This window comes from Nycticebus coucang, chromosome 5 (assembly GCF_027406575.1).
Source record: "Nycticebus coucang isolate mNycCou1 chromosome 5, mNycCou1.pri, whole genome shotgun sequence".
NCBI lineage: Eukaryota > Metazoa > Chordata > Mammalia > Primates > Lorisidae > Nycticebus > Nycticebus coucang.
The window spans coordinates 54,779,648-54,790,993 of record NC_069784.1 but is presented as its reverse complement, the minus strand read 5'-3'; the positions used below and the strand labels follow the sequence as shown (position 1 = coordinate 54,790,993).

The following is an 11,346-nucleotide window of genomic DNA, read 5'->3' as shown; positions in this document are numbered from 1 at the left end:
GAATTATCCAACTTCTGCACCAAACTTCTCCCTAATGCTATCTTTAAAAAAAAGTTAACAGCGAATGATTAGAGGTCTTGGGGCCGAAACAATCTCAACCTATTCTCAAACTTTAAATGGGTAAGAAGCCTGGCTCACTGGCGTCCATGCAGTTTTAGCTGGTGAAAAAAAGTTAACCAGCCTCTGTCCTAAAGAAATATTTAAAAAGTCTAGTGAGAACCATGTGGAAAAACTGGCATCTAGGAAAACCACCTGAGAAAAAGGTTCAGAAGCTAAAAAAGGGGAGACAAACAGGATAGAGGTATGGAGAGAGGTGAGAGGGGCCCAAAGAGACGCTGGAACCCTTCTGGAGGAAGGTGTGTGGGTGGTGGCAACAGACAGGACCCAAGGGAGGGTGCTGAAAAGGGTTAGAGGGAGTTTTGGAATTGGAAGGCTTAGGCCTGGGGAAGTTATACAGGGGTAGAAAGTTACACTATAAGCTTTTTTTTTTGTAGAGACAGTCTCACTGTACCGCCCTCGGTAGAGTGCCGTGGCATCACACAGCTCACAGCAACCTCCAACTCCTGGGCTTACGCGATTCTCTTGCCTCAGCCTCACAAGCAGCTGGGACTACAGGCGCCCGCCACAACGCCCAGCTATTTTTTTGTTGCAATTTGGCCAGGGCTTGGTCCAAACCCGCCACCCTCGGCATATAGGGCCGGCGCTATAAGCTTTTTATTTTATTATTATTATTATTTTTTGCAGTTTTTGGCCGGGCTGGGTCTGAACCCACCACCTCCAGCCTATGGGCCCATGCCCTACCCCTTTGAGCCACAGGTGCCTCCGAAAGTTACAGTATAAACTTTGCTAATAAGGAAGGAGTTCTGACAGGGGCAAAGGAAAATAAGGCTGGAGGGGCTGCTGGGAACTGGGAAAGCCTGGAGAAGGCCCTGGGGGTGCTTCAGGGAACAAGGCCAGCAAGTGTGTAGGGTGGAAGTCAGTTGGCTTTTGCTTTTCTTCTCCTGGTAGATGAGGGCCCAGCCCACTGTATTGGTGGGAGGTCCTGCTCCTTAAGAGAACTGTTAAAGCACAAGTGGGACTGCACTAGGTAAGCCCTGAGGCAAGTGGGTAGACCTGCTGTCAGAGGTTCTCACTGTGACATTAACAAGTCAACAAGTCTCAGCATTAACAAGCCAACATTTCAGCAAGGTGAACGTTTTTTAAAGTGCTTCTACAAGGAGTAAGCTGTAGCTCTCCGTAAACCTAGGGTAAACAAGTTGCCTCGTGCTTTTTGCTGTGGGAAAGCACATTTACCAGACTATTTAAGGGAAAACTACTTTATAATATGAAATCGAACACGGATAGACGTAGGTGTAGTTCGAAACCTCAAGTACAAAACACCAGCGGAGGGGCGGCTCGGACTTCCCGAAGTGGGGTTAGAGCGCGCGTGAACGCTCTCCTCACCGGACCTCCGGGGGCCCGAGCGGGGCTCAGCCTGGGCGCCCGCACCAGGGCGCGGGGCTACCCTGTGGGCGGCGGTGGGAAGTGGGCAGACGGCCAGAGGGCACGGGGGCCGCCGTCGCCGGGCTGAGGAAGCGAACCGCGGCAGGGGCGGGCAGGGTGGGGCAAGGGCACCGCCTCTCCGGGGCCCGGACTCGCTGGCACCTGGCGGGTCTGTCCCGGGGTCGCGGTGGGCTGGATCCCAACCTGAACCAGAATACCCAAGTGGCTGGGGGAGACCGCACTCCCTCGTCCGGGGCTTCTCCCCTGGTGTAACGACTACGGTGGGCGCGGCCGCTGGGCCCGGGCTCCGGGGACCCGCCAGGGCTGGAAGGGGGCGGCCGCCCGGCGCGGAGGCCCGGGCCGCTCCCCTCTGTCCCGGCCTCTGGAGAGCGCACGGCCTTTCTTTCCCCGGGCACCCCGGACTCGGCTGGCCTGGGCTCCGCGGCCGGGAAGGCGGAGGGAGGAGGAGGGAGTGGGCCAGCGGCGGGCGGAAGGGGGAGGAGAGGAGCGAGCCGAGCCAGTCGGGAGGGGGCCCGGGGCACCGACCGAAGGACACACGGAGCAGCGGCTCCCGGCTCCGCCAGCTCCGCGCCGCCGCCGCCGAGTGAGTCGGAACCCGGGCCCCGGAGCCCGAGGCACTTCGCGCGGGGGTGGGCGCGGGAAGGAGCCGCGGGAAAGTTAGGCGAAATGGGGGACGCTTCGCTGCGCACCCGCGGGGAGGGGCTCCGCGGGGGAGGCAGCGGGGTGGGAGGCGAGGAGGGGATGGGGACAGGGGCGCGGACACCGGGGGGACTGGGAGGCGGAGGGCCACCGCCGGCCCGGGGGCCTCAGCCTGCGCGCTCATGGCGGCCGGCCTGGGCCGGGGCGGGCCGGAGCGCTCGGGAGCGGCCGGGCCCCCAGCGCCGGCCGGGGCAGGCTGGCCTGGCGCCTCGGTGTGGCCAGGAGCGCCGGCCGGAGCCCGCAGAAGCCTCCTGGGCAGCAGGTATGGGCTGGGAGGTGGGAACGCGAGGGCTTTTTGCGGAGGGGCCGAGTCTCAGGCGCCTCTTTGTTGGGAAGTAGAAAAGCTTGGTGACCATTTGCTCCAGAGCCCCCGTCCTGGCAGTGGGCCCGCGGTGTTGGCCCGGCCTGGACGCGTCCTGAGCCAGAGGGGGAGAAGAGAGGAGGGTCTTGCTGCTTTCTCTTCGCACCGACCTAAGGTGCCCACGCGAGGGAGGTCAGAGCGTCCATGTGCTTAACGGGAAACAGGAAGGAGCGGTTCTGCGCTGCCGGCCCCCCCACGGCCGGGCTCCCATACCGTTAGGAGGTGTGTGGCAGGCGCCGGGAGCTGCCGATGGAACTGGCTCTCTGCACCCTCACTTGTTAATCACAGGCGGGGTTCCTGTGCGGGCGTGCGTGTGGCCCGAGTGTAGCCCTGAGTTTCTCCAAGCCTGGCTCCTGCATCAAAGCCTGATCGCAGTCACCTGAGTTGCCAGGCCCAGGGGTCAGGTGAACCTGAGGATCCTGAGCCCCTGTTCTGAGAGAATTGAATCAGGGAAGGCCTCCAATGGGCAGGCACACTCCACCCCCACCCCACCCCCGCCCCCACATCTGTGTTAGGGAAGAGAATAGGGTTCTGTGCCTAGTCAGAGTTGGGGTGACTGAGTCTCAATGTGAGTGGCTGGCTGCACTTGTCGTGGGGCTTCTAAGGGTAAGGGCTTGTCTGTAGCCCTGTCCCTTAGCTTAGGACCTGGCCCTGACCTGCACACACTCTTGTTTCAAAGAGAGATCCCACCTCCCTTGGCTCCACTCCCCTCACTGGGGCCTCTGGCTAGATTTTCACCTGGGAGAAGGGGCTCCTCTTTCCCCTGCCACTGGCCACAGTCTGGCTAGCCCTTCCCTGTGTCCTCAGCACTGCCTCCAGCTGTTTCTTGTCTCTGCTGGCCTTTCCCTGCTCCTGGCCTCTCATGCAGAGTTTGGGTGTGTTGGGGCCTTTGGTGGATTCCAGGCTAGCTGGAGGCCTGAGGAGGCCCTCTGGTCGCTGGTCTTTTTATTGCCTTCCACCCACATCTTTCCCATAATCTGACCTAAACTTTGGGGCTTGTGTGCAGCCTGGAGCAGTGACCACCCCTCTTCTTGGTTTCATCCATGGCTTGAAGCCTTCTATTTCATGACCTGCTGCAGTGCCTGTGGCTCAGTGGGTAGGGCACTGGCCCCATATACCGAGGGTGGAGGGATCAAACCCAGTCCCGGCCATACTGCAACAACAACAAAATAGCCGGGCATTGTGGAGGGCACCTGTAGTCCCAGCTACTTGGGAGGCTGAGGCAAGAGAATCGCCTAAGCCCAAGAAGTTGGAGGTTGCTGTGAGCTGTGATGCCACAGCACTCTACCCAGGGTTAATAAGTGAGACTCTGTCTCAAAAAAAAAGAAAGAAAGAAAAACTGTTCAGCACTTCTTTCACCTTTCTTCTCTCTGTCTCTCTTTTTTTTTTTTTTTGAGGACAGAGTCTCACTATGTCGCCCTAGGTAGAGTACTGTGGCATCACAGCTCACAGCAACCTTCACCTCCTGGGCTTAAGCTATTCTCTTGCCTCAGCCTCCCAAGTAGTTGGGACTACAGGTGCCTGCCACAACGCTCAGCTAACCACCTTTCTTTGTAGTCACTCAGGCTTCAGTGGAAGTTGAGAGCCTGTGGGACCCTCTCTTGGTCCCTTTCTCCTTCTTTTTGGACCCCTTTATGTATATCTTCCTCAGTTATTCCTCCAAACTCTGAGAGCCAGTGGGACTGTCGTCATACTCAGTCTGAGAATTCCTTTCTCATAGGCCCAAACTTCTGCCCTCTCAGCCCTCTGGGCCTACATGCTCCCATGGGGACCCTCTGCCTCTTTATCTACCTAGGACAGTCCTGAGGAGGTGTCAGTGTGAGTTGGAGCATAGGTTGGGGCTGGGCGGACCCTTGCTCAAATTCCTGGTAATCCAATGCCTGTCAAATCCCTGCTCTCTGGCCTGTCTCCAGCCAGTGCCTCCGAAAGTGGCATCTATGTCTCTAAGGCAGGTGTGTGTGTGTGTGTGTGTGTGTGTGTGTGAGAGAGAGAAAATAGAGAGAGACACACACACCATGTTACTGTGTGGGAGAATGAATTCCGTGAGTGAAGAAGTCTGTAGGTTGTGGTTTTCTTTGCTAGAGATCAAGTAACTGCCCTGAGGGCTAGAGCAGTCTGGAAAAGCAGGGTCATTACCCTGGCCCTATGCACATCACTCTTTCTTCTTGTTTATGGGATCCCTTGCTTGGTTTGGTGTGCTGGTGCTAAGAAGCTGCCAGCCAGCCTGTGTGGGTTGTGTAAGTGAGGCTACCGAGGAACCCCTCTGTCTTCCCTTCCCTCATGTTGAGTCAGAGGTCCTAACCTGCTGGGTTAGTCTTGAGGGTGGGGACATGGTGGGTAATGCTTCTCTACTAATGGAAGTATGGGACAACAGGGCAGGGCTGTGGCCATGGAAAACCTGAGACCCACGTGTGAGAGTCTCATTAATGTGCATTCCCAAATCCAGACAAGTCACGTGCTCTCACTTCTATCTTCCACTTTCCCTGCTTGGAGAGGAAGAAGATGGGTGTCATCTTGTCCAGGGGTTGAGATAGTTGCAGTATCCAGGTGCTTGCCCTTGGCCATTCTCTCTGCCTTCTCCCGAGCTCCTCTGGACCCCAGGAGCTCTAGAGGGCCCCACCCAGCCCACCCTCCATGACCCCAGTCAACCCTCTAAATCCTTAACTCTCAAAATGCACCTGACAAAAGTAATATCACTGCCAGTTTTCACTGACCAGGCCGGGATAGGACCCAAAGTCCTCCCCTGCCTGTGCCCAGGCCTTTACATTTCACTGGACAAAAAATTGGGGTCCAAGAGACAGCAGTCAGTAGTCAGGTGACCAGGTCAGGTCATTCTTCACCTCCAATCAAGCTAAGCCAAAAAAAATGGTAAGGAAGAGGGGGAGGTGTGCAAATGTATCTGGGTGTTCTGCATTGCCCCGTCCCTGCTCAGTTTTTCTAACTTTGTCGTTTCTTTATTCAGTTTTCTACAACTTTTCTCTAGGTAAATAAGTGTGTATGTGCTTGCATTGGGAAAGTTCCACTGTGGGAGATTTCATTTAATTTTGTTCACTTCAGAAGGCTTCCATTTCTTTAACTAATTAAATATTAAATGTTTATTCTGCCTAGGGTGGAGAGGGAAGGAGCAGTACCCTGCTGTGTTGAGGCCTGGAGTGTGTGAGTGTGTGTGTATGGCTGGGGGGAGGAAGACAGGAGAAGGTGGAGCTGAAGCTCCTTTATTGTCGGTGCTGACCTCTGATTTCATCTGAGAGAGCAGTGACCAGGAGTGAGGACAAGAGGGTGAAGTCCTTGAGTTGGAATACTGACCCGTGACAGGCAGAGTGATTTCGCAAGTGCTTCTGTGGCATGTGGGGGCGGAGCTGGAGCTGTCAGAGGCAGTGGGAGGACCAGCCCAGCCCAGCTGCAGTCTGAAGGTTCCATCTTCATTCAGTGGCACCATTGGTGTCCAGTGCACAGTGGAGTAACAATCCCCCATTCTTCCCTCTCCATGGCTCAGAGGGAGCGACCTTCCTTCTGTCTCAGCTTCCAGTCTCTGGGCCAGCCTGAATATCACAGCCTCCTTCCTTCTGGGAGGTGAATGAGAGGCAGGGAGCCTAGAAAAGATGGCCCTGGTCATCCTGTGGGCACTCATTGCTGCATCCTAGGACCCAGTGTCTCTGAGCCTTTGGGGCCATTTCGGTGCCTTTCCTAGCTCTAAGTGGCTGCTGCCCTACCCAATCCCCCTGCCCAGCCCATTCCCTCTATCCTCTGGGTATCCAAATGACCACTACCACCCAGTCCCTTTCTCTTTCAGTGGAGGAAGTGGGTAAGAAGTAGGCAGCAGCAGCTCTTTCCTTAGATGAGGGGCTATGGATGTTTCCCTGTAGACTAGTATTTTATTTTCTGGATGATCATTTATTAGGAATAGCTCTTTTTTTTTTTTTTTTTGGGCCGGGGCTGGGTTTGAACCTGCCACCTCCAGCATATGGGACAGGCGCCCTACTCCTTGAGCCACAGGCACCGCCCAGGAATAGCTCTTAATTCCACCGACGCGTGGGTCTGCCATCTCGATTCCCCATCCCACAGTTCCTGAGTCTCTGCTGTCTTCACTTTCTTTCTGAGAAGCCTGATAGGGTTCTTCTGCTTTATGTGTGGTGACTGGATGGTTTAGCATGGGCTGTCAGCCTTATGTGCAATTTGATGTCCACAGATTACTGTTCTGGAATGCAGCATCATTTGGGGACACAGTTGTGGTTTACCTTGGCTTCTTAATTTTTCCCCAGGGACCTGCTGCTGAGATGGGTTGTAGAGAAGAGGAGGAAGGGTTTGCCCCAGTTCTGCAATGTTTTTGGGCTTCCCCCACCAGAAAAGCTTCCAGCTATGAGGTGGTCTAGGGGTTAGAGGAGATGGCCAGGGAGTAGAGGAGAATGGAGGATGCCTTGGACTTTACTCAGCTTTTTGGCTACAACTTCTAGGGCTACAGTCCTGCCTGTCCTCCAGATTGGTATAACAAAATGACAGGAAGACCCCAAGATTCTTTTTTTTTTTTTTTTTTTATTTTTGGCCGGGGCTGGGCTTGAACCCGCCACCTCCGGCATATGGGACCGGCGCCCTACCCGTTGAGCCACAGGCGCCGCCCGACCCCAAGATTCTTAATTCCAGGGAATCGTCAGCATCTCATGTTGCTATAAATAGTAAACGTTAAACCTAGAAAATTACCATATTACAGATGAGAAAACGGATTTGCTCAAGGCTGCATAGCCAGGACCAAAATCTAGCACCTAAGTCTCTGCTCCCTGCACCTTTTGCTGCGCAGTGAAAACTTTCACTCACCTCGCTTCCCATAGCTGCCCCAATTTGATGTCCTCTACCTTCCCCTCACTTAGGATGCTCCAGACCTTGTATGACTATTTCTGGTGGGAACGGCTGTGGCTGCCTGTGAACTTAACCTGGGCTGACCTAGAAGATCGAGATGGACGTGTCTATGCCAAAGCCTCAGACCTTTATATCACACTGCCCCTGGCCCTGCTTTTCCTCATCATCCGATACTTCTTTGAGCTGTAAGCATACTAGCCTACCCGCAGGCCATTCCTGGCTGCCAGTCACATGACTTTTTAGACTTCAAGTATGCCTCTTGTTTAGTCCTGGACCCTGGGATTCTGGCTGCCCAGGTCTCTTCCCACTGTGCAGCCCCCTCCGCTGAGGGAACCATTGTCTTCCTGAGGGCTCGGCACCCTCAGGCCCTGTCCTTCAATGGTTATTTGTTCTCACCCTTCACCCGCCACCCGGCCTGGCCACTAGTGAACACAGGCAGCTTTGTCAGCTGTGGGCAGCCCGGGAGGATAGAGGAAAGGGGGTTGCCAGGAAACTAGGGAAACTGAGGCCCAGAAGAAAGTTCCCTGAGCTTGCAGTTCACTCCAAGAAAGCCAGCCTCTTCTCACTCAAATCCCTTCCTCAGTTATGTTGCTACACCACTGGCCGCCCTCCTGAACGTAAAGGAGAAAACTCGGCTGCGGGCACCTCCCAACACCACCTTGGAACATTTCTACCAGACCAGTGGCAAGCAGCCTAAGCAGGTATGAGCTGCTCTGGTGGGGAGGGGATGAGCCTGAATGTGAACTCTTGCAGGAAAGCAGAGGTCCTGACCTGGGTCATTGCTGGGAGAGGGTGGGACAGTGGGGGAGGGGCACTGGAGTTCTGAAGCTAAACCTAACTGCGTCTTCACTGTACCCAGGCAGAGGTAGAACTTTTGTCTCGGCAGAGCGGCCTTTCTGGCCGCCAAGTAGAGCGCTGGTTCCGCCGCCGGCGCAACCAAGATCGGCCCAGTCTCCTCAAGAAGTTCCGAGAAGCCAGGTGGGGGACGTGGGGCAGAAGAAGCTGGGAGGCAGAGGAAGGTCTGCTATGTTCTGGTGGGAGGGGTGGGCCGTGGCTGTGTGTAGGAAGATGTGAATTCAGAAATTAATGGGATCTTGAGAGGCTGGCTGTGGGCACTTGGGGGCTCCTGGAGGGCTCTGCCCTCTGCCTACCTAGTGGCCATTTCTGCTTCCTCTTCTAGCTGGAGATTCACATTTTACCTGATTGCCTTCATTGCTGGCATGGCTGTCATTGTGGATGTGAGTGGGCATTGCTGGGAGGTGGGAGTAGGTTCATCCAGCAAGGGTGGGGAGGCTATAGAATTTGGTCTCTCCTCGTTACCCTCTCACCATCTCTGCAGAAACCCTGGTTTTACAACATGAAGAAAGTCTGGGAGGGATATCCCATACAGGTATGAGATGACTCCCACTTCCTTACATGGGGGTGGCTGAGACATACATACTCTTGTGAAGAGATGGTTTCTGGACACATGGCAAGCAGCCTGGGGTCATGGAACTAGGAATAACCTCAGGGGCTAGAAGGGTGGCTTTGGGGTGGTGAGACCCTTGGACCTGGCTGCTCTTACCTCTCTCCTCTTGCAGAGCACTGTCCCTTCCCAGTATTGGTACTACATGATTGAACTTTCTTTCTACTGGTCCCTGCTCTTCAGCATTGCCTCTGATGTCAAGCGGAAGGTGGGTGAAAGGGCTGGGCAATTAGGCCTAAGAGTGAAAGTGAGGCCTTAGGATGAACAGCCTCATGTTTGACTTCTGGGTGCTTTGGGTGCAGCAATTGGGATATGGGGAACTAAAAGGAGGAGGAATAGTGGGTGCTGAGGGATAGGAAAAAGTTCCTTGGAGCTGCATCTCTTCTGCAGGATTTCAAGGAACAAATCATCCACCATGTTGCCACCATCATCCTCATCAGCTTCTCCTGGTTTGCCAATTACATCCGAGCAGGAACTCTTATCATGGCTCTACATGATTCTTCCGACTACTTGCTAGAGGTTAGGCTTCCTCAAACCTAGAGACCCAAATGCAGGTTGTTCTGTGCCTTTGTGATTTTGAGAGGGCAGGGGTTGGGGGAGTGCAGAGCCAGTACTGCTAACAGGGGTACATGTATGAATGTGCTGGGAGAGTCAGGAGCCCGTGATGATGGATAAGGGGTATCTGTGCAGTCAGCCAAGATGTTTAACTACGCGGGATGGAAAAATACCTGCAACAACATCTTCATTGTCTTCGCCATTGTCTTCATCATTACCCGACTGGTCATCCTGCCCTTCTGGTGAGTAGGCAGCCAGGCCACACTCCTGTTCTGAAGGTATCAGGAGTTTTGCCTTTCTCCCTTCTTTTATTCCCTTCCGTCTTGACTCTTTCTCATCCATTTAGGATTCTGTGTCCCCCTTCAATTCTTAGGATCCTGCATTGCACTCTTGTGTACCCACTGGAGCTCTACCCTCCCTTCTTTGGCTACTACTTCTTCAACTCCATGATGGGAGTGCTACAGCTGCTACATATCTTCTGGGCCTACCTCATTTTGCGCATGGCCCACAAGTTCATAACTGGAAAGGTGAAGTCTCCATCCTCATTTTGTAATAAGAGGCCTTATTACTCTTCAAAACCCCAGTTATGTAGCCACCCTTTAGAAAAACCAGTGCGGGTCCCTGGGTATAGCGCCTCAGAACAAACACCGAGAGAGGCAGTCCTTAGGCGTGTGAGGATGTCATGTAACCTACCTTATCCCTTTTCCACAGCTGGTAGAAGATGAACGCAGTGACCGGGAAGAAACAGAGAGCTCAGAGGGGGAGGAGACTGCAGCTGGGGGAGGAGCAAAGAGCCGGCCCCTTGCCAATGGCCATCCCATCCTTAATAACAACCATCATAAAAATGACTGAACCTGCTCGTCCCAGATTAGTGCATAAAGCCAAGGAACTACCACACTCCCCCCTACAGGGTCACTTTAAGCTCTGGGGAGAAAGAAGAAAGAAGAGAGTTCTCTGTGCCATCCCTCCTTGCTTCTTTGTCACCTAGTTGCCTTTAAACCAAATTCTGACCAGCCTATTTACCCCCAGGTAGAGGGGAGGTTGGTTATTTCCTTTGTCAGAGGGGAGGGATAGTCTTATTTTCCTATCTTCCCGTTATCCTTTCTATTGCTTTTGAGACCCTTCCTCAGATCCGGGGGTTGGGATTACAACTCACATTCCTTATTCTTATAATTTGGCCCTAGCTGTCTGCCTTTGACTCCCTGACCTTCAGTAAGGCAGGGTTGTGCCTTATTGTCCCACCTGAGGGCCTCATCATTCTGCCAAAGTTGGACCAAGGCTCACCTTTCTAAGCTCCCTAACTCAGGTCAGAAGCCAAAGCTGAGCTGACTTTTAACTTTTTCCCTCTTAGACACAAAGGAATTGAGTGTAGGAGGGTGTACATGACCCTTACCCTACCTCTGCTAAAAAGTGGGGGGGTACTGGGGACTACTAAGATGATCTTTGTGTTATTTCTCTGCCAGCCGCCTCTGAAGCCACAGGTCTGAGATCTGACTGCCTCCTTTCTCTCTCAGCTGCCTCCCACTAGGCTAGCTGGTTTGGAGTAGAATGGCAACTAATTCTAATTTTTATTTATTAAATGTATGGGTTTAAGCCAGAATTACAGCTAGCACATAGCATTTCAGCAGAGGGACCATTTCAGACCAAAATGTATTGTTAATGTTTTTTTTTTTTAATTAAAATATATTAAAGATTAAATAAAATGTGGCAATAAGCATCAGACTATTAGGAATTGAAAAAGGGGGATCAACTAAATAAACGACAATAATCTTTCTTATGCCTTCCTTGCAGTTATGTAACATTTTCCTTTTTAAACTTCATGGCAAGTGAGAAAATGCAAAGCTAGAGAAAGTAGAAACTTAATGACAAGTCTCCACTGGGGAGGACTGTGGGCGGGGGCATCTCACTG

The 11,346-nt window shown here is 53.4% G+C and overlaps 2 protein-coding genes across 13 annotated transcripts in view; both read left to right on the top strand.

The window, feature by feature from the left end:
* The window catches only part of SEMA6C (semaphorin 6C), a 314,549-nt gene that overhangs the window by 200,175 nt on the left and 103,028 nt on the right, over nt 1-11,346 (top strand). The gene's annotated exons all lie outside the window — the stretch shown is intronic.
* On the top strand, nt 1,598-11,214 carry CERS2 (ceramide synthase 2). 4 transcript variants are annotated; one of them, XM_053590755.1, is made up of 11 exons: nt 1,598-1,763; nt 7,429-7,602; nt 8,001-8,118; nt 8,277-8,395; nt 8,598-8,655; nt 8,757-8,807; nt 8,998-9,090; nt 9,273-9,401; nt 9,573-9,679; nt 9,811-9,964; nt 10,149-11,214. In XM_053590755.1, the coding sequence occupies exons 2-11, from the start codon at nt 7,430-7,432 to the stop codon at nt 10,287-10,289; spliced, it is 1,143 nt and encodes a 380-aa protein (XP_053446730.1). In that variant the 5' UTR covers nt 1,598-1,763; nt 7,429; the 3' UTR covers nt 10,290-11,214. The 4 variants fall into 4 exon arrangements, with proteins under 4 accessions (XP_053446730.1, XP_053446728.1, XP_053446727.1 ...); XM_053590753.1 differs by lacking the exon at nt 1,598-1,763 and adding an exon at nt 1,875-2,086; XM_053590752.1 differs by lacking the exon at nt 1,598-1,763 and adding an exon at nt 2,277-2,464.

Excerpts from the sequence above, each read along its gene's own strand:
- CERS2 (XM_053590752.1), top strand. The coding sequence starts at position 2,325 with ATGGCGGCCGGCCTGGGCCGGGGCGGGCCGGAGCGCTCGGGAGCGGCC. Across the intron at positions 9,091-9,272 it reads CCTCTGATGTCAAGCGGAAG|GATTTCAAGGAACAAATCAT; the intron begins GTGGGTGAAAGG and ends TCTCTTCTGCAG. Across the intron at positions 9,680-9,810 it reads CTGGTCATCCTGCCCTTCTG|GATCCTGCATTGCACTCTTG; the intron begins GTGAGTAGGCAG and ends TTCAATTCTTAG.